This window comes from Solea senegalensis, linkage group LG8 (genome assembly GCF_019176455.1).
Source record: "Solea senegalensis isolate Sse05_10M linkage group LG8, IFAPA_SoseM_1, whole genome shotgun sequence".
Taxonomy (NCBI): domain Eukaryota; kingdom Metazoa; phylum Chordata; class Actinopteri; order Pleuronectiformes; family Soleidae; genus Solea; species Solea senegalensis.
Window position 1 is genome coordinate 5,244,530 of NC_058028.1, and position 27,921 is coordinate 5,272,450.

Below are 27,921 nucleotides of genomic sequence, written 5' to 3' on the forward strand. Positions count from 1 at the left end.
TTTTTTCACACAGCCATTCATCTCTGCCAGAGGAGCGTCAGCGCCCGTCCTCTCACAGCGTTCTGCCATCACCTGAGGAAAAGATCAACAAGCAGCTCAGCTTCTCTCTCTCTCTCTGTCGCTCCTGCTTATTTTCTTTTCTGATAATAAATTGAGTGTCTGAGAGAAACTCGGCCGGGCAGATGTCAGGAGCCTTCCCCACGCCTTCTTCAACACTGCATCCAAACGTGCAGCATCACAGATATATTGTTTGTTCTACCTTGAATTGTTTTCTTTTTCAAGCTTTGACGTATGACGTACTACGCGCATGCGCCGTCCACGCTCAAACAACAGTTCCAAAATCTGTGTGTGTATATTGTGTGTGCTTGCTGCTGCTACACTCTAATTTCCCCACGTTTGGGATTAATAAAGTACATCTATTCTATTCTATTATTCTTTTACAATTTCTTTTAATCTATTTTATGTTGTTTTTGCATTGTCATCATGTGATAGAACAAACACTTTTACCTCAAAATGGTGTCCAATATCATCCTGAATACTTTTAGTTTGCAACATCGTGATGGATTATCAAGATATAATTTCAGTTTCAAAATGACTGAACAGCCCCTGCTCTAACCCCTCTGCCTGTAAACTGAAGGCAGTGATTTAAAAAGCTGAAGGAGAAGTAAAAGGAGTTTTTCTCGAGTTCTCCTGGGTTTTAACGTTGCTTTTCAGCTCCTCTGAACAGCAATCACCTCAGCTGACGGACCTGACTCACCTGTGGCTCATTCTCACTGATTAGACAGCAGAACAGAATCCTGCTCTCTCTGCTGGATTTTTCAGTGCAGACGTTTCCAACTAACCCGTTAATATCAAGATATAATAAGGACTGGACCACGACCTGCAACTAGATTATAGACAGGATATAAAACGCCTAAGGTCACACTTTAAACTCTATTTAATGTCAAATTATATATACATGAGCCTGTTTAGTGGTTTTTTTTTTTACAGTTATTTCATTTTTGATTTCAATTTGCATCATAAATGTGTTTTTTATTGTGAACTCTGTAATGTTCCATATCATAACAAACACTTTTACTTTGAAATTGTGTTAATTTTGTCTACTTCGACTGTATCCAAGTAAACTGACTACACTGATTTTGCCTGCATCTGTGTTGTTCACACAATAATGGTTATTTTCAAAATTAATCTGTTGATTATTTTTTGAAGCACAGGAAAAAAAACATTTGGTTTATCTGAATTATTAACTATATACAGTTAATGAGATATCATTGACATAAAGTGCATCTGATTTACTATATATATATATATATGTATAATACCTAATAGAAATATAAATGATATAAAAACACACACACACTCATACACTCCAAAACAGTCCCATTTTATCTATGTTAAAGGTGGGTACAATCTTGTTTTGTTATATAGATATTATATACATAGTAATTACATATTTACTATGTTTGCAGTGTTATATTAACAACATGTACAACCACACTTATTATAATTTCATATCTGCTACGGCAACATTATGAAGCGACTTACACGTTAAGTAGGTGTTGTTTGAACATTCAAACAAACCCTTTGATTTCATAACTGGTTGAACCTCTTTTGGCAGCAGTAATCTAAAAACAAATACAACAAACTTTCTAGTTGTATTGTTATAATCTGTGGAGATTGCTCAATGATGCTTCAACTTCTTTATTAATTAATGACAAGAAAATATCCGGAAACCACAGAATCAGAAGCACATGGTGTGCCGTGGGGGCGTGGCCCACACACCTGAGACCCATTCACAATCAAACCCCGCAGCATATTAACCCAGCACGAGCGCTGAGTCTTTGCTTTGTCAGTTCACCATGAGGTGATCTGTGGCCAGTCATGGGGTTTTGCATGTGTGTCTTATGTTTACTTTTATGCTTTTCTTTCTGTACTTGTCGGGGTTGTTTTTCTCTGCTGGGCCTTCGTTACAGTTTATGTCGCTCTCACCTTAACAAACTAACGTACGAGTTAACACGAGTTAACACTCAACTCCAAGTTCCAAGAAGCATTCATCCTCTGCCTGTGAATTCAAATCACTTAAACTGAGTTTAGGCAGTGAATGTTTTCAACATGGCTCCAATACAACAACCTTTTTAAATCATAAATGCTCTAACAATGTTAATGTATACGCTTTTAAAGCCGTAGTGTGTGATTTTTTAAATGAAAACAATGCTGATTAAACTTATTATCAGCTCCACAAGTGTTTCTCAGTATAAATCATGTGTCGGTTGGTGACGTATCCTCGCTGCACACAGGAAGTGGTTTGTTTCATGTCAAGACAGACAGAGGCAGAAGCAATATTGTGCTAGATGAATGAAGCTCATGCAAAAAAGTGAATTCTTCTGCTTAAAAATCCCAGTCATGTAGTAGTTTGATTGGATAAATACTTCTCGTCTCCACCCGCCCCTGCACTGCTGCTGTATATGCACAAATGCTCCCTCAGTCAGGTCTGATAGAATGTTACATCATTTCCAGAATAACAATAACAACAATTACAAACTGTACCTTTAACTCTAGACAAATACTTGTTATTGAAATGTTCTTGACTTTTTTGTTTTCTGGGTTTTTGTGATAGAGAAACTTTCAGCAGTTTTTTTTCTGACAGAGCAGCTCAGACCAACACTGATGTAATGATCCTTTCCTCCACAGGGGGGAGACAGAGATGTATACTCTATCAGGAGAGTTAGTACATGTACAATAGAGTAAAACAGGAAGGAAATACAACTTTATCAGTGTCCTTTATTTCAAACCATTTTCACAAATATTTCACAGTAGAAAATCAAAATACTACACTTTTAAAGGTTCAGTTTGTAAAATTGTAGATGGAATTTGTTTCATTTGGCAGAAATTGAAGATGCTTATACTTTTTATAAGCAGACAATCACCTGATTGTATGAATTTTTGTTTTCCATCAGTTGTTTTAGTTAGTTTTTACAATGGACAAACTAAAACATCAAGATCCAAGAGTGTCATATGACTGCTCTGAGGCCTGACGGTGCCCTTCCTGTTGGCTCACACTTGACAGACTTTTATTTTATGACCAATTATCAAAAGTGATAAATAACAGAGCACATGCATCACAAGAAAACCATGTGAATATAAGCACAATGCAACAACAAACTGGTAACATAGCTCCTGATGTCACGTGACTCAGTTTATTTACTCCACTAAGACCGTTTTACAAAAATGAACGTCACCACAACCTGACAAATTGAATATATATCTCCAAGTTTATCACTTTCTGATAAACTTGCCCTCATCCTGCTTCAGGAAACGCTTAGATGTCACAATAAAAGCATGTAAAATGGGTACGATATTAAAGTTATTCCGGGACATAACAGCTGGTGAGACGAGTTTCCTGACACACCGCCTGGTGCATCTGCAGATTACAGATCAGTGCAGCTTCCTGCCAAAATGGCGTTTTGTGTTGCATGATGGGATTGCAGGACGTCAGCCATATGAATGAGAATGGGACGGTTTTGATGCCAACTGAAGGCCACATACAGTATGTTCTCAACACACTTGGAAGAGAAGGGTGATAATAAGTGTTGCAACATTTTACACACTGTCCACTTTCTCTGTCTTAATCTGAATTTTGCTTATTGGATTTAGAAAATGTTGTTTTAAATGGTGGAGTCTGGTTCAGTCTATTATGATAATTGAATATTGATGGACAATGCTTTTCATGAAAAGCCTGGGGATTTTTTTTATTGACAGTAAGATGACAACAAACCCTCCCACGGCTCTTTAAAAAATTATTTTTAATGGCAGTAATGATGATGATGATGATGATGATGATAATGGGCTTCATTTAAAAGGCTTTTACAGCCTGCAGTAAACACTTCCTGTGGTTTAATGAACCACGTTACACACAGAACAATCAGGGCCCAGTCTCTCGGTGTTAGACGTTAACTCCATTTCTGCTCAATATCAAAGCTGTGAAACTGGTGAGAAGTACAAAGAAAATGATTTGTGCTCAGTGTTGAGTCAACTTTACAGAAGCAGCGTGGAGGAGCTAGAGCATATAGTGATAGAAAATAAAAATATATGAGAATAGAATAAGAAATAAAAGAAAATGGCTGTTTAAAAGTGGCGTAAAATGAATAAATATCACGTTTTATTTTGAAATTCAGCCACTAAAATAAACAGATAGACCAATAATGTTGTTATTTCTCCATCATGAAGGAGAAACTGAAGAAGCCACTGCATTACATGGTCCATCTTCATTTCCACACCACAAACCATGTGAGTGGCTGGATTTCTTTTCCTCCTGTCACTCACATATTTAAAGACTCACCATGAGACAATACTTAGCAGCTCAGCGGGGTATTTTCATGTTTTCTTGCTGGACATGCGTCACAGGAAAGCCGTGTGACAGCAGGCAAAATGCAGGACATTTCGAAAAAGGAACAACTAGAGCTTCTAATGTCATGTGACTCAGTTTATTTACTCGGCCATGTTGGCAGGAAAAAACCTTTACAAAAATGAACTTCACCAAGCCGCCAAAAAAGATCACCACACACTTTAAATCCATGGAGATTGATGCAATAAACAGCAGAACCTGACAAACTGAACATATATCTCCAATTTTCTGATAAACTTTCCCTCATGCTGCTTCAGGATATGCTTAGATGTCACAATAAAAGCATGTGAATGAAACAAGATATTAAAGCTCGTTATCCTGGGACACATTAGCTGTCCAACATCTACATTTTTTTTTGTATGAAAACAGTCGTTGAAGAGTCTCCTGACATACTGTCTGGTGCATATACAGATTACAGATCAGTGCAGATTCCTGCCCAAATGGTGGTGTTTTGAGTTTGAGTGTTGCATGGTGGGATTACATGACGTCAGCCACCACAATAAGGAAGCAACACTGGTGTATCAACAGCAGAAAGGGAGGAGACACACCATTATACACAATATGATTATGTTTTGTAGCTAAAACGGCCACTACATGTTTCTAATACAGAAGTGAATTACACTGGTGAACAAAGCCTTCAAAATAAAAGTCAAAAGATCTGAAAATGTTAGATATTCACACAGTGCAGGTATTTTCCATGTGCAGTTTTTTGTTTGTGCAAAAACCAAATTGGGCAGAAAATTGCTCCGTTACCTCATGACAAACAAACACTGAAGTCACTGCAGGTGTTTTTTTTTTTTCCATCAGCTGGAAAACATTAAACACAATGATGATGTCACTGCTGTGGTTTTGTTATTTTGCGATCTGACCGGTAAACTGTTACGCCTAAGTTTGTTAGTTTGTCCAAATCACCGTTAATTACATTTCAGTGTTCACTGCGAAAAATAAACAAAAATCAAACTTATTTGATTTTACTGTCACATCATTTGTTGAACTGCTGGAGAAAAGACACAACTCACTAAACTTTGATTATTTAGATAATCAAACTTTAGGAGAAAATCTCTTAGGTGTTTAATGGGAGTTCAGAGCTTAACTGTTTTATTACTTCTACTTTTATTAAAACTACATTAGTTTTTGCTGCATTTTGCTGTATGTGATGCAACAGGTCAATTTGCTTTGTTTTGTTTCAAATCGTTCTGTATTAGAAAATGCACACTTTATAACTTGTAAATGTCTTGATAAAATTATAAGCTTTTCCAAAACCAAATAAACAAAGTTGTCGTTGACTGAATGATCCATAATATTTTTGTATGAACTGTGTATAAAAGTGATTTCATGTTTTTCCAGTGCAAAAAACTGTCTTAAATCTGGGTTTTATTTTGAAAACCTTCAGCAGAAGTCGTACATTCTTTACTGGCTTGACAGTGTTGCAGGCGCTGACTGCATGTGAAAGTTGTCCCCTCCTCCTCCTCCTCCTCCTCCTCCTCAGTACATGAGGCTGCTTTGGCTCCAGATATAAACAGTCTTTCCCCAGTCTTTGCAGCAGCAGCAGCAGACAGTTTGCTCCAGCAGACACAGACACAGACACAGACAGAGAGAAGCAGGATCTGTGGCTCGCTCTGCAGGATGGAGGTAACTGCTTTATGACTCTTCCTGCTGTTGTAGCCTCTGCTTTTAATCCACTGGAGCTGCTGTTTTTGACATTTAATGTGGTTTTGGCGCGGCCGCGGTGTGGTTTGAAAACACATGACATCACTGGAGCTCAGTGAGTGTTTTTAATACTGTTTATGTTGGTGTCACATTTATAGAGGAACTGGATAGGAATTTTACAAGTGAAATTAAGATTATTATACAAACATGTGGACTCCTACTCCATATAAACGTCACACATAATCTGCTTTTTGATGCTGAATTCATTGTGATATTATTGAGTTGTATAATTAGAGCTTATTATGTTGAGACAAGCTGCGTGTGATATGAATATGTCAGACTGACTGATGTTTGCAGTTTATGGTGAAAGCTTCATAACGAGTAACCGCACACACAGAGCGAGAGAAAGGAAGCAGAGCTGAGAGAACAACATCAGAAGTCAGTGTTGTGTCGATTTGTCTCTTTAATTTAAATATATCCAATGATTCAGTCGCTTTATTGTCATCATGTACAAAAATTACACTCTGCTCACCTACAATCACCTACTACTCAGATTAGATTACATTTGGCAAATTGAATCTGGGTCAGGAGCACATAATAAGGGCTGCAACTATCTCAATTAATCCAGTACTTCTTTGGTCCTAAAGTGTCTTTGTCCACAATCCAAAATAACTCAGTTTTTAATGATTTATTTGTCACATGGAGCAAAGACGCCAGAAAATATTCACATTTAAGAAGCTAAAAAATCATGGAAAACTTCAAACAATCAAACTGATTAATCAGTTATCAAACTATGAAACATACAAATGCAGAAATACAGGGACGAACAAGTATGCAAAAGTGCAAAAAAACTTTTATTTTTTTTATTTACATCACAATTAACTACTAATTATAGAGGTGAACAGAGCAGAAAAAGGGAAATAAATCAAATATACTACTATAAAATAAACTATATGGACACCATATAATATACACAAGAACATACACAGTGTACATAAATACGTACATATAATGGGTTTGGTCATGTGACCTAATGGAAAACTACAGTGCTTTAAAATTCTTATTTTTTTTTTATCTAAACCTCCTGTTCTGCTCTGGTCCTTCCACACACATGTGTTTTTCCTCTGTGACCTCCTCCCTGTTCCCTCCAGACTTTTCAGCATCATTCTCCAGTATTTAATGTCATGTTATGAATGGGAAACAGAACGCCCACATTTATGTTTCCCCCTACAGCACGAGTCTCTCTCTCTCTCGCTCCACGTCCTCTTAAATTACTCTTCTCTCCATTGTTGACACACGAAAACCTGTGAGATGGTGGAGATGAAAGAGGGGAATATTTACTGATTTAGATCAGAAGGAAAAGTGTTTCCAGTATTGTAATGTAACAAAGTACAAATACTTAGAGATACTTTTACTCAAGTATCCCTTTAAGGTACTTTATAAAAGGGTGAAAACAGGTTCAGCTGTTGTTGTGTTTCACATTTTCTGGTTGAAGGAAAAAAAAAAGAAGTAACCTAGATCTCACAAGTTCAGGTTTCACTGCGAGATATTAGTCTGACAAATGATTTAGAGTTTGGTGACACAGTAGAAACATCTTAAATATCTGATATTCCCTTCTTAAAAGAACAGTTTCTCCCCTCGTGTTGAAAACTTTGATGTGGATATAAAATGCTGACAGTCAGATTCAGGTGTTTGATATCTCAGTTGTTACCTGGGAGGTTATTTTGACTTGAATCCACTGATTCAACACTTAAACAATGTTTAAGTGTCTGCATTCGTGTCAAAGTGGAGTTACTGTTACTCGCCGTCATTTGAGCTGCGGTGACATCACACACACACACACGCACACACACACCAGCGACTCTTTGTGCTTCTCACTTCAGGAAAAATGACGGTCACGTTCACTGCCTCAAGTAAAGTCTTTTAAAATGAGATTAACGCGTGGAAATGTTTTTTACATTTTGCATCTCGCAATGAGCTGTTGTGGTGACAAACTGGAAACTTTGCATTTGTGTGTGTTTTTGTGTGTGTGTGTGTGTGCACCTGAGGACTTGGACTCTCCATGTGTTTTTGGGTGGTGGTTTTTGGCTTTTTAATGGAAAAACAACACCACAGAAAAGCGGAGTGAGTATTTGGGATTTTCTTGCCAACCATATGGTGTGCACATTTATTATGTAATCCACAGTAAAGTTAAGAGACCAGAGTGTAGCAGCCAGACTTTTACTGAAGAGTTTTTTTGCTTTATGAATGTAAAGTATCACACTGTTATTATTAGTAGTAATGATTGTAGAAGTAGTAACTCTCGGCATCACACAGACAAATGATGTGTCCGATCCTCAGCATCAGTATCGGTCCCGTAGTGGTAAAAACCAGATATCGGGAAAAACCCATTATGTCACGTAAATGCTTCAAAATGCTGTAAAGAGACGTCACATGACCTGGGGCCTCATTTATAAAACTTGCATACGCACAAGTGCTCCATGGTTTGTTTTCAGATTCATTATTCTTCATGTAGTGAGATCTTGTGAGACTAAAGGGCTGGGGAAAAAAAGTCATTTTTCACAGCAGACAATATGAAGTCTTTTAGCAGGAAAAGCACGTGTCAGTGGAAACAAGTGACCCAGCATGTACCGAGACACTGAAGAAGCTAAATGGAACTCAGCCATTATATTATTTGATGATTTGCAACCCATTTAAATGTGATTTTTATAAATAGATATATCAGATAATTCATTTATGATTAATCTAATCCTCTGGAACAGTATTATTACCATCCTGTGACACAGGATGAAATCATCTTACATCCAGAGCTTGTCAGAGAGTTACACTTCATCAGTGATTGCTGAGGTGTTTGCTGTAGAGTAAATGACACTTATAACTGACCATGAAGTTCAGTGTTATAGTTGCTCTTTTCCGTTGCCATGGTTCAATCTCTGTTTACAATGTGCACAGAAAACCGTTGTTTACAGCTTATACTTTCCAGTTATTAAAAGGCTTCTGTTGTACTGACAAATCACCAGAATCTCATGTGACTCAAGATTTCACTTGTGCTTCCTGTTTGTGCATGTTTCTGCAAACCACATCAAACTACATGGGGTGGAGTGGCGCAGTGGTTAAGACCGGTACCCTGTGCGTGAAAGACGTCATGATCGCGATGGTCGCAAGTTCGACTCCACCCCTGGCTGATTGTACTCAATTCCATTGTAAGTCGCTTTGGATAAAAGTGTCCACTAAATGACATGTAATGTAATTTCCTCTGACTTTCCCTCTTTCAATGTTGTACCGTCTGCCCAAAGAAAGCACAACGTTTTATTTTAATATTTTATCTTAGGCAACATTTAACACAATCATCAATGCAGCTGCTAAAGTCAAACATTGATGCTGTGGCATCTGGTTGCAGGCTGCTAATGTCAAACAAACACTAATGCTACGTCACCTGGCTATAGTAGCTGCTAACGCCAATGCCACACTGTCTAGTCACAGTTGCTACTATCATCTAAAACAGTGCCTCACACCTGACTACAGCAATTGCTAATGTCAAACACCAATGCTAGTTTGCCTAGCTACAGCCTTGGTGCCTGATGTTTGCTGCTAATGCCAAATGCTAAATGCTTGGTGTAATTGTCAAAACAACAGATGCTACAGTTGCTGCCAATGTCACACAGCAGTGTTATAGACTATGGCTTGAGTAGTGGCTACAATAGCTGCTAACGCCAAACACAGACGCCACAGTGTCTAGCTACAGCAGCTGCTAGCACCAAACCACCGATGCCAATGCATCTTGTTGCGGTTGATGCTCAAGTCAAACACCAGTGCCACAACATCTGATCACAGGGCACCTGGCTACAGTACAGTAGTTGCTAATGAAAATAGCTGCTAACAATAGCTGCTAACATGGTGCACAGATGACATGGCATTTTGTTATATATCTGCTAAAGTCAAACACCAATGCCATGACATTTGGCTACAGTACACTGCTAGTGCATCTTGTTAGCTGCTAACGTCAAGCACAGATGGCACAGCATCATACTATAGTAGTTGCTAATGACAGTAGCTAATGCCAAAGACTGATGCTACAGAATTGGCTACAGTGACCGCTAATGTCCTCAAACGTACCGTTCCTTTGTGCTGCCAAACATGTTATCGCTGCAGAAATCATTTTAGGTGGAGGAAAGTGTTTTGGGGGGTTACTTTCTGCAGAGCTTGCTTCATATTTTCACTGTGGTTTTGAGAATTTCTGTTGTCCCAATTTCACAACATATTTAGTTTCCCTGGTGATAATAGTAGAAGAGGTCAAAGTGGAACTAGCCTCAGGCTGTTAGCCAGGCTGCACTCATTATAAAAGATGAAGACACGTTAAACAGTGAGGTGACACATGTCAGCTGTTAGCAGCGTTAAAGTGCACTGCAATGATGAAAAGTAGAAAACCTCCTGCCAGACATTTTAAAAGGCAGGAAACACATTTGACATGTGTTTTTTTTAGGCGTGAAGGAGACACACAACGACAAACACGTGTGATGACAAATGATGGACGTAAAGAAAACTGTCGGAAAGGCTGGACTTAATCAGCCAGAACATTTTCACCAGACTCCAACAAACAAAGGATCACTTTTCATTAAAGTTAACACTGTGCAAAGAGTTGCTGACTAAAGCATTTGAAATCAAATCGGATTTATTTTTATCGCCCAGTTTTACTTGGACGGCTTTCCAACGTACAGTGTTCAAATCATCGGTTTAATCTAAACTCATACTAAACTCATGTGAGAAACTAATACAGGTTTATTACCTGTGCTGTATTTCACTACCTGAGGTCGTTTTGGCTGGTTGGAGGATATTTGCACCTTTACGACTCAATCAAATGCTTCATAAAGCCTCCTAATTCCTTAACTGCTTTGCCTCATTTTTTTTTACTGCAGAGTAGTGATTGTTGCTGCCATTTACATCTGCAGTTAACAATTATTCTCCTTATCGGTTATTTTATTGATTATTGTGGTCCATAAAATGTCAGAAAATGGTGAAAAATGGCAGCCACTGTTTATGATGACAGCTTCAAATGTGTTTGACCTTAAACCAATGGAATACTGTACTGTTCATGGTAATTCATTTAGAAATGGTTACTAAAGTTGTGCAGTGTAGTCATATATTGTGATTTTTTGACTTTTAACTGTCATTTACATGCAACAAAATATCAAAAATCATAGTCACTTGACATTTTTGTCATCTCTACAGTAAGACTTTTGTGCAAGCGTCCTTATAATGCTGCAATTTTGACATTACACTTCGTCGTATTGGGATTTTGTATTATTTTGCGATTAAATGCGCAGCAATAGTTGTTACTAATCCATTGTGACATCACACGTCCTCAGAGTATTTGTGAGTCCTGCTATAGGTTGTGTTTGCCACCTCTGAGTTGCAGTCCACTGTGTGTGTGTGTGTGTGTGTGGCCCAGAGAGATAGCAGGGGTGGGAACCACAGAGCAGATGGTGAGGAGGACACTGTGAAAAGAAAACACGCTTTCTGTTTGCTTTCAAGGAAGTTGAATCCCTAATACGAGCAATGAGGGACTCCTTGAAGTATGTAAGATAATATATGAGCTGAACACGTCCAATATTAAAGCACACTATGTTGGATTTACTCTCAGTTAAACGGTATTATTTGTTACAACTGTCATAAAAATGTCATATGTTTCAATATATTAGAAACAAAAACTAACGCTTGAGTTTTCAAACTGGCTTATTTAACCTATTACTCATAGTTTGAATAACTTGAGTTATGAACGACATGGACGAGAGGACTTTGGGTTGTGATGTATGTTGTAATGTAGAATTTTGTAGTTTCTTTTTCCCCACATCGTGTCACGTCAAAGGAGACAAAAGTCAATAATCATGTTAGAATGGGACGAGACGCAGAACATGTTATTGTTGTGTGAGAAACGTGTAAATGGAGCTTGAGAACAAGTGAACCAGTGGAAACGACAACAAAAACAACAACAACAGCATCATAACTTTATAACGTGCAGCCAAATCTCCTTGCAGAACAGTTAAGTCATGCAGCTTGAACCTCTGCAAACCACCCTCATCTAAATTTGGCGTTGATCCACGCTCTTTGTTTCCTTTTTTGGCAGAAAAAAGTGCAAACACAATAAGTGCTGCAAGCTGCTTGTTCTGTGCAAGTGCCATTTTCTCACAGTCAGGTTTTACTTCTTTTTTTTTGCCAGGAGTTGTCACTCCCTTAATTGAGTTGATAAGTATTTTTTGATTTCATCATGTGTGCTTTTTCATTTTGTGTGTGTGTGTGTGTACTTTTACACTTAGAGGTTGGCTACAAGTTTGAGCATGTTTTATTAATCTTCTGGGTGAACCTGGTCTGATAATGGACAAAAATCTAATTAGCTTTGACTGCTTCGTTAAACAAAGGCAGCTGAGAATCAGATTATTGTAGAAACATGTTTACGATGCAGGGAGGCAGGAAACAGGACTATGACCCGTGACCTTTTCTTTAAACCTATTGTTTTGTAAGAGGTTTTCATACGCTTTACTCAGTTGAGAATAACATTACAATGATGTAAAATACACAACATCTAAGCTGAGGTAAAATGACATTGGGGAGTTATTAGTTTTACGCAAAAGTCATTGAATGACACGCACATGGACGTGTAGATGTTGCACCTCTCGGCTTCTTCAGCTCTGAAGAAGAAAAAGATAAGTAAGAAGTAATTTAATGACTTTTATATAGTTATGACCTGGGTGAATTAAAATCTACACAAACACTGATAAGAGTTTTAGAGTGTTGTCATATTTTATGGCCCTAATGCAACACTTAACTGTATAATACAGTAATTATGACTTGTACAACCTTTGCTGACATTATGTACTTGTGGTAAATATAAATCAAATTATATTACATCATCTCAATAAACAAACTAATTTACATTGTGAGATAAAGACAGTCCACCAAGTCGGATTGGCTGTGGACAATTTGGACACTAGTACAAGATGGAATTTGGTCTTCAGTGAATTGTGAGTGATTTTGGATTCAGCCAGTGCTCCTCCACATTCCCACAATGCAGCAGAATAGTTGAAAGTAAAGTAAACAAAGTCTCCCTCAGATGAATGGATGAATGCCAAACCCTGTGGCATCACAGCCTTGCAGTATTGAAGGTGCAAGGTTTCAGAGGACGATTAGCTCATGATGTCTGTGTCTCTCTGCCTCCACATAAAACCATCTGAGCTGATGTCCAGGTGTTTTGTTTTTCCTGGAGCAGATGGGATGAGAGTAGCAGAACACCATGAAGAATCCACAACAGATGCTTCTCTTTTGCTGTGTTGGTTCAAACATGTTAAGTCACAATTCTCTCTTGTTTGTAAGTCAGTGATCAGCAGCACATCGTGAGTCTTTTGGATCACATTTAAAGTTGCATTAGGCAGAATTACTGCGATGACTGAGTTTCAGAAGTGGACTCTGCTTATTACATTACATGTCATTTAGCAGACGCTTTTATCCAAAGCGACTTACAATGGGTACAATGGGCTTATGGTCCACAGTTTGGTACATTGTTATTTTTTTTGTATTTCCATTAGGAATAGTACCAAAATAACAGGACCCAACTGTTCCATTTTTGGCACGCTTCCCTTGGAGTAATGGTACAGTCTGGTTTGGGTGGAGCTAGACCAACTCCACTCATGACAGTCAGCTGATTGGGTGACCAAAAAAACGTGTTTCTTCAACTTAACAACAATTTACAAATGAACACATTATGGATTTCTTGATCAATTATGCCAAAGATGATTTACAAAAATGACTTCAAAAATCCTGAAAACTTGTGTTAATGTCCAACATTTAGCAAAGGAAATGTCTAAAATCTCACTATTTAACAGAGGAGTCTTGTGTATTTAGCGACAGCACTGCTGAATGCCGGCGACCGTGAGCCGAATCACAACCCGTTCAGTTGTATTTCAGTTCAGTGACTCAACGATTCTGTGAACAAATCTTTTTAATCAACTGCTTTGTCGTGGTATGATGACTCCGCCCACATGGGGAGGTACTAGTGATGGAAAACGAACCAAACCGTGACAAGCCATGCTACAACTGTATGGTGGAAAATTGCAAGAACAGATTATCCTAGTTAAGACCTACCTCTAGTTAAATGTGCTTTTTGTCAGGCAACACCTGGCTAATAATGACTGAGGGCCCCTTTAAGACATTGGGGATGGATAATAACTTAAAGAGCCCTATAAAAACAACACATTTTCACTATTATTTGGCTTCAGGGCCCCATGAAAATATTGGGACGAATAATGTAGTAGTGGAGACAGCAGTATGGAAGTGCAGAGGCTTGGACTTCAGGGCCCGGTTGTTCAGTAATCCATCCCTGCCTATATGTGGATGTTCTTTTTATTGTCCTCCACCCTACAATACGAGCTTAAGTCTTAAGTCTCTGCAGCACCACCCATTTCCCATGATGCAACGGCAGCGAATGGCTCTTACATGAGTGCATCCCATTTACCTCATCCCTCTGATTGAGGCCCTCTCCACCCGGGGCCGGTTCTTACATACACACGCACACACATGAAAACACAGCATCCACCTCCAGTGCCAGTGAGGGTAGTGGAAAAGTGAGCTATTCAGAAGAGGTTTGGTCCAAAGACGCATCATGTTTTCCTGGAAAGGGAAGGTGGGAAGGTTCCTGTCGACTCTCGTACCACTTAACAAGTGCAGACAGAAGGGAGCTGCTCACCGTGGTGGGTTTTCCCCCCCTGGCAGAACATGCTGACTTATGAAAACAAAACAAGTCTGCGCTCACACTGAAGCCATTACACGCAGCGAGCTTATTGAAGAACCCGGTGAACAGCTGTGCTTTGGTTTGCTCCATTTATCTTCACTTTTCTCCAGCGAAGAGTGCATGAGAATTGAGACGAAAGCGTCGTCATCTTTAGCGGCTCCGTGGTAGATTCCACGTGCTGCCGCCGTTATATCAGGCAGATACTGAATGTTAGGGTTTTACTGAGTCTATAATATCATGTGCTTCTTCCTCCTCTGCCTCTGGAAATGAGAATCACAGGAAATAAGACAAGAGCAGGCTTTGTGTGCGTGTGCGTGTGTGCGTGATCCATCTCCTCGTCATTCAGAAGAACCTCGTGTTTCAATCCACACACTGGAAATTCAAATGTTTCTGAGGTTTTTCATGTGCACCGTCGACCACATGGTACCTGCGTGAGCTTCTGGAGGAGGAAACACGACCCTGAATGAGATTTGTTAAAGTTATTAGACGCCCCCAACACAGTTGTGTTCATGTGCTGCTCTGTAAATTAAGTTAAGTATTACTTAATGTGATTGTCCTCTAGTGGAAAATCAGTGCCAGACAATCATGAAAGAGGAAGCAAAGGACTTTTACGGGTGGGTTCCTCTAACTCACCTACTGGTACAAAATCCCAGAGACAGGACTAATAAAAATAATAATATTTTACGTGTACCACTCATCATCCCTACAACTACGTGTTTCTCGTTGTCTTGATCTTGATGTGTCACAAACAGACGATGGCATCTTGACACTTTACTTGACATGATGTTATAATGGATTCAATTGGAAGTTCATACTTTTAAGTATTTATCAAGATTTGCTTAGTAGGTAATGTAGTTTTAGGGATACCAGATAGTTGCTATATACATTTCAAGGATTTTGACCGGTGCATGGATTGTCACGTTTCATTTTTCTTATGGTTAAAATCTTATTTCATGTTAGAGCACAGACACAAACACATTAGCAGCAGACATATCTTGTCACAGTTGCTCAAAAACATTATCTACTTCTTGTAAATACACATGAGTTAGTTAGCGTTTTGCACTATACAAATGTAAGGATACGCTTTGTTTTTTCATTTATATATTAGATATTTCATGTTTTTTTTCATTCTGTGGTACTTAATTATGTTTGCAAACACATTGTAAGAGGCTTCTGCATTATCGTTGTACCCGTAGCACTTGAAAATGAAAACAAAGGTTTTCTAGTGTTTTATTCTCGTCCGTTTACATCACGTGTGGTTCTTTGCAGTTTGTGCTTTTCTTAGTAACACACCTGTTCCCCACTTCCTGTTCCTGGTCTTTTGTTTAGTTTTCCCTCCATTTACCCAACCACGCCCACTTCCTGTCCCTGACAGATTGTGTTTGTTTTCCTCGTGTTTCCTAGAGTGTTTCCCTAGTGTTTGGATTTTGGATTTTTGGCTCTTTTGTCTTCTGTGTATCTGAGTTATTTATCTTCCTGTGTATGTTAGAGCAGCAACTTAACACCTTACTGTGTCTGAGGATCGTGCGGAAGAATTTAAAGAACCACTTCTAGTGCTATAGCTCACTGTGTGGCTGAAAACTGTTAAAAAATATAATGATCTTATTGGAAATAAATCTGCCTCCTGGGAAATTTTATTGGCCTCTTCACACTGCTGTACCTCTTTATAACATCGGTCATAATGGTGCTACTTGAGTTTTCTCAGGTGAGTTTGAGAAACCATGTTTTCTCAACTGCCCTGGGGATTAAAACTAACAAACCCTTTAAATGAAGAGAAATAATTGATGCAAGATTAAAGTTTTAAAAGCTTTTGCGGGAATTAAGCTTCTTTTTCTTTAGCTTTATACATCATTTGTATTGTATTTTAATCTTTTAAATCTTTACATTTCAGTATGTTTAGTTGCATAAATAGTAGGTTTGTTGACATGGCTTTCTTTTTGGCTGACCATGGCAAAACTGTAGCATCATTAACTGGTCAAAAGCCCTTTATTAATATTAATTAAGTGTTTGTTTTTTTTTAACAATTATTTAGTTCTATAGCCTCCCACTTTATTTTTATGCCAGTTTTGCAACAAAAATAACAGAATTACCTTATTTTTCAAAGTGAAAAAAGATATTTTGGGGTATGAGGATGTTAATGAAGAGCTGTAAAAAAGAACCTACAACTTAAAGGAACTGATTAGAGGAAAGTCAGTTAGCTTCGACCCAGGCCCGCTTCTAAAATAACCTCAATCACAAGGGTGAGGTTTTACTTTTTCTCCCCCCAAAGGTTTCCTTGTTTAGACACACTCGAATCGTCCATATGTTAGAGTACAGTTTGTTTTCAGATGTGGTCGAGCGTATATCCAGAGACGCTTTCTCTGAGGAGCAGAGGGGGTTACAGAGCGAGCTGAACTGTGATCTCCCCTGCCTAAAAATCTCTGCAGCTTCTTTTTTTTCCCAGGCTTCAGAGCCACAGAAATAGCGTTTACGCTGCTCTTCCCTGCAGTGAACCACAGTTTCCCACTCTTTCACACAGCTCGGGGTCCCAGCTGAGTTACTGATATCCAACCGCAAGCCCTTGTATGGCTCACTGAAATGTGTCTCCTTTATCATCGCACTGAGACATGTGGTGAAATCATTTGAAAAAAAAACCTTTTCTTTTATAATGAAAGACAATCAAGTTGTTAAATTAAAGCACATTTTTCACGTCATATGGGATATTTTGGTTAAGATTGCTGAAACATATACTTATTTAAAGCTAAACAGAAAGTTTCTTTTTTTTTACATTATATTACATACAATACTATCATTTATATTCACCAAACAGGAGCAAAATTATATTTTATTCCATAACTCATTGCCACAGACTGGGTCACGACCCATAGTTTGGTCTCAGGAGATTTATATACAACCATTTCTGTGTTTATGTTTGAAATCACATTCATAAAATGAAGTTTAGGACTCATTTATCAAACATAAAGCTCTTGGATATGTCTTCAAATAAGTCGCTTTATTCAAAATAAAACAAGCGGTAACATAACAGTATTAAAATTGTTAATACAATAGTATATAATGCACAGATTTTAATCCATCCATGGTGGGTTAGGAGTCAGGGAAGTACAGTATTGTCTGTTGAGTTATTTTTATTCTGCTTGAAGAACTTCCTTTAAAGATAAGGACTCACTCAGAGGAGACATATTGACATTAATTAACTTAGTTTAATATTTAATCCTGATAATGAAGCTTTTAATTGAATTAAAATCACATTAACATGTTACTGACTTTAGAAAATGTCACTTTTACTGTTCCACTCTGATTCTTTTGTTGTGCATGTACATGAATTAAAGGTACGTTTGTGTTGCTATTGTTTAAATAAAGTTTAACAATAGAAGAAATTTCAAAACCAAACACATTTTAGCCAAACAAAGCCGCACTTCCTTCGCCTGCACTGTTGTGACTGGAGCTCGTGCTCTGATGGAGGCCTTTTTGTTTTCCAAAGACAGGAAAGAGTTAAACAATTAGAGGTCACACACACACACACACACACAAAATTAGCGGCGTGGACGGTGAGTGGCCCTCTGTAGTATTTATCAAGGACGTGATAAGAGAGCGCAGGAAAAAAGGGACTGGGATGTGGATTAAGACGAGTGCAGAGCCAGCTGATGCTGTAATGACTTTGGGCGGAGGCTGCAGAAGGAGGTGAGGTCATGTGGAGAAGAAGAAAAATAAAGCAAGTGATTAAAATGTGGATATCTGTGATGTGAAGCTGGGACTGTGCGGAGGGAGGGAGCTGGGAACGCACACACCCAGGAAATGTGACAGAATTGGCAGCTGTGAGAAGAAGCGCGAGCTCTTTTGTGGTCAATAAAAAAAGGAGGATGGAAATTAGATGTAGCATGAAAGCCAGAGGGACTTGTGCAACACAGATCTGTGAGTGCAGACATGATGTATGGGAGCCTGCACAGCTCAGGCTACGTCCACATTACTCCTCTTTCATTTAAAAGCACATATATATTCTGCTGTGGATACGCCTGCCACATTATCCCGAGGTATATAATAACTCTGACTGCATCACAAACCTTGTTTGTGGTTTGAGAGCAGCTAATCATTCACATCAGCACATTCTCTGTGTTTGCTGTTGGCGTTCACCTTTTCACCTTTTTGCGTCGTGTTGTGTCTGAGCTAAACGTATAAATATGATGTGTTTCTAAAGGTGTTGCCGATTGGAAAGTTGAATATTTCTCACCTTCTGATGCACAGAATCACATCAAAGCTAAGAAATGGACCCACAATGCAGTTGGACAATGTTTGAAGACGCTCCATTCAAAGTGAGTCATTAGTTAGCACAGTTTAAAACGTTTGTTATTTATCCTTTATTTAGCCAGGAAGATGCAAGATCTCTTCTTCCAGGGAGTCCTGGTCAAGATAGCAACAAGAATAGTACAAATAGTTATGGAGACAAAACAATTTCAGATATAAAACTGTGCAGAAGTGCACAGGCCATACCAACAAGATCAACATGTTTCTTTCATGACGGTCCATAAAACACCTTTGAATGTGTTTTAAAGAAGAAACCTGGTAGTTTACCTAACAAACAAGGCCTTGATAGTAAAAAAAAGCAGCATATTATGCATTTTCCTCCTCTGGTTAAGAGAAAACCACCTGGTTAAGAGAATACATTTGTTTGCATTTGTTACGTGTATTTGTCTGGACGTTGCTTCAGGCTGGAAACAAGTCGCTCGACTCACAGTCTCACAGTCCAGATCCTCTGCACACTGGAGTGAGTGTTGTTTGTTTTCGAGGCTGATGCTGGTGCACATTCCAGCCGTGAGCCCGCGAGCCAACTTATCACTTAGGTCCGCAGATACGTGGAGTGAGTCAGTGGTCATCAAAGGGCAGAGCAGAGGAGGGAAGTCTTAACAATCAGCCTGGGAAATAGTGGGAGAGACAGAAAGTGAAGGAGCCAAGGAGTGATAAGAGTGCAAGGCTGCAAGGACACAGGTCCCTCCTGTCACAGGCTGCAGTGCTGATGCTGAACAGCTGTGGAGAGAAAGTGTGTGAGAGAGAGCGAGAGAGGGGTTCACTTCCTGTGTCCTAACTCGTGAAAGTAGGCCAAAAAGATGAGTTCCTCCAAGAAGTGAACCCTGCTGTTGTTTGCAGGTCCAGTGTTTCTCAATCCGTCTGAGGGAACAGGGAAGTGAAACGTGCCCTTTATTTCTGAATTCACACGTACATGCTTTGTTTTTTGGTGTTTTTTTTTTGTTCATGTCTTTAAAAAAGAGTCATTCTCCTCAACATTAGCATTAGATGAATGCGGTCAGTTAAAGCTCCAGTGTGAAACACACAGGAGGGTTTATCCACAGAAATTGAACATACTACCTGCAAGTATGATTGTAAAAGTGTATAATCCCTTTAAAATAAGACTATTTTTGAAGTTTTTTATAGCTTTAGAATATGTCCTTTTTACACAAGGGCCTGGATTTACAGACACCTCCATCTTGTGCTGTCGTGCCGAATTGTAAATAAGTTAAAACTACAGTTAAAACCCCCCCCCCAACTGTTACCAGATTAGAATGGTACGGTTGGGTGACAGGAAAACGTAACTCCGTAAATCTATTCTCATACAAAGCTTGACGCATTGTATTATTTGTATTGTATATTTTAATAGAAATGAACGAATAAATGAAGTTAAATATTTAAAATGTATAAATAATAACAACATATATATGCATTTATTAAAAGTATTTCATATGTTCATTTATCAACACCGTAGGTGGCGCTAATGAGGCTGCAGCACTTGGCGCCAGCCACCATTCAAACAGCAGAACAATACATACATACTTGCATACTTGAGTATTGAGAAACAACCACATACTTGTGTAAGTATATACTCCCAGCGTACTTCACAAGTATATTCTTCCCAATACTTGCTTACTTGAGTATTGAGAAATGGCCATAGATTAGGTGTAGTAGAACAGCCAATAGGAGCGTCCGCTCTCTGTGAGAACAGCTCTGTGATTGGTTAAAGTCTCCTGTGAAGGTGCAGACTCCACAAAGGTTGCAAAGGTCCAGTTCTTTCTCTGATCATTTCATTTACAGTTCGCTGGAATGTTATTGTGGAATTATTTTTCTTCTTTCTTTCTTCTAAAGACGTCTGACAGACGGTGCACCGAGAGATGCAACGCTGCCTCCCACAGGTTGAAGTTCTTAATGACAGATCAACTTCTTTACCATCATTAATGCCCCAAACAGCTGTAACTTTAATGTTGATTGATCAAAGCTGAACTCCAAGTAGTAACAAACAAACAGCAGTGATAAGTAAATGATTCTGGGAGCAGTGATGAAGAACTTTGAGCTACAGAGTTAAAGAGATTTGAGCTGCAATCAAAAAACAACTTGAGTCTTTTCCTGTTTTGTAAAAAAAAGGTGTGAAAAGGAAATCATTTATGACATTTTCTGCTTTTGCCCTGTTTCACTTTGCCGTGTTTCTGCGCTGTGGTCACAGTTTGTGAACATTGACATCTCTCACCATCGACACGAACATGCCCTCTATGATATTAATACTTTGAGCCAATTTAATAACGTACAGTATTTGACACATTTATATATATATATATACATATATATGTATATGTGTACGTATGTAAATATAATATACTTTACATAAGTGCAATATACACATACAATAATAATAATAATAATAATAACAATATGTTATGTTCAAATAAATATCAAGCCCAAGCTGTATATTTTCTGGTAACTGTCTATAATGTACTATTTTAACGTTTCATAGTCGTATTGTTAATAAATGTCTATATTGTACTTTCACATATTATATTATGAAATATTTATTATCTTTATCTTTACTGTCTTTGTTGCTGTGACGATATAAATCTCTCCACTGCAGGACTAATAAAGGACTATCTAGAGCTAAAAATGCTGATTTTGTCTGGGCTTTGGTGCAGGAGAGTGAGCCTTTAAGTTTTCCCTTTGATGTGCAGAGATTAAAGTAAAGACTTTTTTCTTTTCCTCTCTGTGTACATGTAGTGAAATATTCTCAACTCGCAGCAGAGAGTGAATAATATATATAGTTAATTTTCTGTTGATTTATTGATCTTTTTCCCTTTTTCCACAAGGATTCTCCATCCAAACCATCTGTGGCCGACCTGGCTGGAAAACTCAAAGGTCACATTCTGCCGATGCCCGCCACAAATGACGAGGTAACGCACTTTATTATACTTCTCTAAATCTCACATGGAACCACATGTAAGTGGACTGTGTGTGTTTACAGGCTTTATTTTAACAACTTTGTTTGCAGTTTCCGTTTCGAGGAAGACCTCCGTGTTCCCTGAAGTTACACAACCAAAGGGAAGATAACGAAGAATCAGATGTGAGTCATGTCACAAGATGCTTCTGCTCACACATCCTTGATACGCACAAAACCTGGATTTGCCTGGATTTACGTCACATGACTGTGAACTGTGTCTGCAGTTGTTGTTTTTCTGGGAAACACAACTCAGTCATTTTGATTTAAATGAGTATACTTTTATATTTGCACCATTTTCTTATTGTCCTATGAACTTCATACAATTTAACACAAATAATGGTTAAGTAGAGGGGTTGGGGTTAAAGAAGTTACTTCAAACTATAGTTAGCAAGAAATATAACAACTTGTTTAAGTAACACATGCACTGTCATCTCCTCTTTGACAGAAAACCATAGTCTCCCCAAATCCCTTCAGACTCAAGATGAAGAACTCGTCCATCATCGAGAAACTGCAGGTCAGTAATAATAACCTGTGAGAGGAAAACGACCACATGAGGATTTTATGAGAGAGAGACGGTGAAGTCAGGGGAATAAAATCCACAGGAGGAGATATTTAAAACAATACTGCCACCTGCTGTTCAGTCTGCACTGGTGCGTGAGCTGAGAGGGAAGGGCTTGCCCACACAATCTGCTCAGATTAATGAGATGATGGGATTATGTGCCACTCAGCCTCTGCTGAGGCTCGAACTCAGCGTCACTGCTGTAGTTAGCAGTTTCACACAGAGTGTGAGCAGACATGGGACAGAAAGGCTGTCGCTTCTCCCTCTTCTTCTTCTCTCCTGTGCAGGTAAGACACAATCTGTCTGTCTGACAACAGGAAACTCTGGAAACTCTGGGTGATTTAGAAGACAAACAGAAAGGAATTTCTCTCCTGTATAATATCTCTAATCAAATATAACAACATTTTCCTTCTGATGTCTCCTAATAAATTAAATCCTTCCATGTTATTGAAGAAATGTGAACATGTGTGCATACAGTGGATATAAAAAAAGAAATATTTAAGGGTAAGGAATACAAGGCAGAAAGATAAAGATGTCTTTATTCATCACCAAGTGGGACATTGCAGTGTCACAGTAGCAGAGACAAGGTATTGGTAATTAAAAATCTAATCTAAATACACAAGATATAATCTAACATATGAAGACTAAGAAGAATATGTATACTGTACAAGTTAGTCTTACAGTAAGATTCTAATAAAAGGTGTGTGATAAAAACACAGTGTAAACAGTATGTCCACTGTTATGTATATTATGTATAATTAAACAGTTGATCCAAAAAGCATGAGGGCTTGTTTTATGTTCGTCCTAATACAATAATTCATAAAAGACAAAAGTAAATTAAAGCAAAATGTACATAAAAAGTCTTGAGACAGCAAAATAACACATAATAAATAAAGAAAAGTAAAATATGTTATAACAGTAAAGGTGGGAATGATACTAAAATGTATACTTAATTAAGCCAAAAATCATGTTGTATTGCTAACTTCTTAAAAGGCTTTAGACTAGTGGATATGTCTGATATGAAAATGTAAATAATTCCAACAGAAAGGTCCCTCAAAATTGAAAAACTCAATTCTAAACAGACATTGAACTGAGATATGACTGATTAGTGTCTGAGCTTCAGGGTGTATCCTTGTTTCCTCTCTGCAGGCCAACCTCGCCCTGTCGCCCACTTCTCTGCTGCCTTCGCCCAAAAGCCCTGAGGTGAAGCTGCAGCCGTCGCCGTTGTCCCCGGCGACAACAACGCCAACAACACCCCACAGCCCGCTGAGCCCCAACCTGCGACCCTCGCGTCAGTCCAGCGAGGACGAGGATCCCGTCTGCTTCGACAGCCCGGCTGAGGGCAGCACACTGTCCAGCATCAACAAGGTTTTCACTTTATTTCACATGTTCATGTGGATTTTTCTCGCACTATTTCGCCCGTGACATCACAGGACACATGGTCCTTGAACCCAGTGACGTGTTTCTCTGCGGGTGTTCAGCATCTTCAGTTTAAGCAGGCCTTAGATAAGCTGCTGCAAGATGCTGCTGTCGCGTGTGAACGCTGCTGCAAAGGGAGGATTGAGGATTTAATCCCATTAGCCTAGTTAAGAGCCCCTGGTTACCACTGGTTTGTGCAGCGCTCTTAGGCACCGGTAATCACACTCAGACCAGAAATACAGTCATTATATTACATTTAAGTGAATTTCAAAGAGAAACTTTGCGAAAGTAATGGAAATTAATATTTAAAAATGTAGTGTTTGAGTGTTTTGAATGTAAACAAATGTAAGTTACATTAAAAACCATTGAGTCAAATGAGTTCACACAATCAAAAAAGTAAACAAATAAATCACTAAGAGTTACACACTGCAGCTTTAAAGGTCCAGTATGTTTAATAGTGGCTGCATCAGCTATGTTTTATATAGGTTTTGCCGATATAAAAATCATACAATATACATTTAAATACTTTACTATACTCAACTGATTACCAGGACACTTCAGTATGAAAACACACATCTGTCGGTTCTGCAAATATTTCATATAATAAATTGATTGGAATGTAATCAGGGAAGTGCTTTTACTTTGGAATAGGCACAGGAAGTACTGTTTTTGTGATAAAAACTGTAAAGAAAAAGCGAATTTCTCGATCTGTTTTTGCTGTGGAAGAAGTCTAATCCCAAAAAGCCACTGAAACCTGATTATTTTCCACGCAGCTGCAAAGTGCGGCTACTTCCTGTTTGGGGGATTTAAAATAAAATGTTCTATTTAGTTTTTACTCTATAAAATAAATATGGGGTTTCTTCTTTTGTTTTATGGCAGGTGAAACCACAACTGTAGTAAATGACTGTCCATTTGTTTGCCTGCTTGTTTGACTTTTGAATTAATTTCTTTATTAAATAATTATGTATGCGTTTATTTAATTCAATTTTTTGCGTACTATCCTCTCTTACATACGTATGATAATATGGAAGCCAGTGTAGCAGAGAATGGCCAGAGTCTGTCCTGTCTATAGAACATGTGCAAATGTGTCCGGTACAGATCAGACACATCCCTCCTTTTCACAAGCTTCTCGGGAAAATATGGTGGCCCTGAAATATCAGTTCTTTCTTGTTCTGTCTTCTAAGCTTCTGTTGCCTCCGTAAAGCAATACCCTTGCCCTAAAGTACATACAAAAATTAATATTAAAGATATTTCACCCTTATACAAGCGTACGCATGGGTATTGTATTCAATTACTGCCATCAAAATGTTATGCACTCTCCCTTGAAACTGATCATACTCATTTCTTTCCCCACTCAGACTCGAGCACGACTTTCATTCAAGAGACGTCCACCCACGAGGCTGCACAGAAGGTCAGCTGGAGAGGAGGCGGGAGCTTTTGGCAGCGGTCTGTCCCCGTGTGAACTGAACTGCCCCGTAGCAAATGGAGATAAGGAACCGGTTTTCAGCAGCCCGGCAGAGGAGGAGGACGAGTGTGGGCAGCAGCCGGGCGGAATGGAAGGAGCTGGAGACAGGGACAGAGACTGTGAAAAGACAAAGGACAAGGTAGCAAACAGAGGAGGAGGAAGACGAGGAGAGGAGGAGCAGGAGGCACGACGAGCCCGGAGCTCAGAGGCTTTGGAGGAGGATCGACGACCTTTAGAGCCTTGTCCTGCTCAACAGACGGAGGTCAACAACACAGAGACAGAAGACATGGAGGAGGAGATGAGTCAGGAGGAATGTGAAGAAAGAATGTGAATGAAAATAACAACACAATATATAAGTTATTCAGTGCTTTGACTCAGAGAAGTACTCCTTAAACAGAGGCGCTCTTGTTTTATAGTTCAGGTTACGGATTGTGGTTTGTTCCCATGGATCCACAATCAAGCTTTGACATAACAAACAACAGAGATTAGCCACTTAATAAAGGGTTTACTCGATAAAATCTATCCCTGAATATATTTGGGTAATTTCCTTTCACCGTTAGACGGCCTTTTCTGACTGAAAACTAAAGTTTGTAAACCAGCACTGAACCCCATAGAGAAAATCATTGTTTTTAGCTCATGGGAATACAGCAGCTGCTGGTTTCATGTTGCCTCATTTGGTGAATTTCTGTCACTTGGGTAAATGAGAACAAAGCAGTTTAAACACCAACGTCACAAGATAACATATTTAATCTCACTCATGGAGGCAGCAGTGTATTCACGACTCCTGTGTGCTGTGATATGAAATTGCTGATTTTCTCAATGGAGTTTGGTGTGAGAGTTTTACAAGCTTGTTTTCAGCCAGAGAAGGCCTTTAATGGTGAGATAAAGCAACAAAGGTGTTGTTTTTATTGGGTGAACCTTTAGTTAAGTGACTGAAAGTGTCTGAAGGCTTTCATGTTCACAGAAACACCGGCACTCAGCAGTGGCATGCTCTGCAAAGTCGGTGTGGATAATATGTCATTACCTCATGCAGCCAGACTTAAAAACAACAAAAAACTTGAGTTGTCCCTTTTCAATGTCACAATACCTGTTCTAAGTCTCTATATTGCCCTCTTCAGGCTGTTTGTGGAACAGTTCTGGAGAATTATGAAAAGCAGCTGGGGCTTTTTTTCACGCTGTATCTACGAATCAGAGGAGAAAAATCTATTTTTTACAGCATTTACGACAAATAGTCAAAGACTATTTCAAACAGTGCACTGAATGTCACATTCACAAAACTTTGATATCACACACACACACATATATATATAAATATTAGCAGATATATAAATGACAGACATCTTACTAAATCACTTAGTTTGAAAACGATATATACTTTGCTTTATTTTATTTTATTTTGCTGTACATTGGTGGACATTATCTGCATTATCATTTTTAAGTCACTCAGATAATAAACAGCTTTGTGTTTAAAGGAAAACCTTCATGCTACATGTGCCCGTTATGATGTCCGGGGCTTGTTGAGTCATTGTGCATCCAAATTTCTTCGTGTACGTGTGTCACTTTGTGCAGCATATTCAAAGTAAATTATTTTTCGGAGGACAATCATGAATGTGCTGGAGGCCAATAAAAGTTACCATGAGATATTTTCTAATTTTGTGCTTCATTTACAACTTTTAAATCAGAAGTACTTTACATTAAAACATTTACAGTATGAGTACAATATGCAATTTTTTATCTATTTATCTATCTTATCTATCTATTCCTGTGGGCATTATTAACATATATTTACTGTCCTCCACATGTGTGGTACATCTCAGTCCCCTGTAAATGCAATTTAACAATTCAAAACGTGCTGTTTCTGTCGAGAATGGCTGTGAATTCACAAGAATCTGCTACTTTTTATTACTACATATATAAGTCACTGAATGCATCAGGAATTGATTATGGGAAGTATGTTTCATAACATGCAAAAGTTCTAATTATTATTATTACTATAACAATGATTTTTCTGTTTCTGCACTTTTATTACTCCCCTTATTAGTAGTTGTAGTAGTAGTAATAGTAGTATTTTAGTATATCAAGCAACCCTCACAAAAAATAAGCCTTTTTTATGACTTTTCCTGCATAGCCTTGTCTACGGAAGAGGATAAGGGCCAAAAGTAAAACAAAAAAAAAATTAAAGCAGAGATTAAAGTCAGTATTCTGATTTTCCACTTAGAATTCTGAGATTAAAGAGAGCATTCTGAAATTTTTCTCAGAATTCTATTTTTTATATTGTTTCCCAAAATAAAATCACATATGGCCCTAATCCTCTTCCGTACTTGTCCTGTGTAAATATTTAATCTCAAAAATATCTGGAGGCGTTGACCCGGAGGAAAAGAGAGGGGGCGCT

At 38.5% G+C, this 27,921-nt stretch overlaps 1 protein-coding gene across 1 annotated transcript; it reads left to right on the top strand.

Annotated features, from left to right (window-relative positions):
• Nucleotides 1-5,955: 5,955 nt before the first annotated feature.
• On the top strand, nucleotides 5,956-27,170 carry zgc:153184 (uncharacterized protein LOC751652 homolog). The gene is made up of 6 exons (XM_044032331.1): nucleotides 5,956-6,037; nucleotides 21,956-22,039; nucleotides 22,138-22,209; nucleotides 22,532-22,600; nucleotides 23,795-24,013; nucleotides 25,423-27,170. The coding sequence occupies exons 1-6, from the start codon at nucleotides 6,032-6,034 to the stop codon at nucleotides 25,858-25,860; spliced, it is 888 nt and encodes a 295-aa protein (XP_043888266.1). The 5' UTR covers nucleotides 5,956-6,031; the 3' UTR covers nucleotides 25,861-27,170.
• The last annotated feature ends 751 nt before the right edge of the window (nucleotides 27,171-27,921 follow it).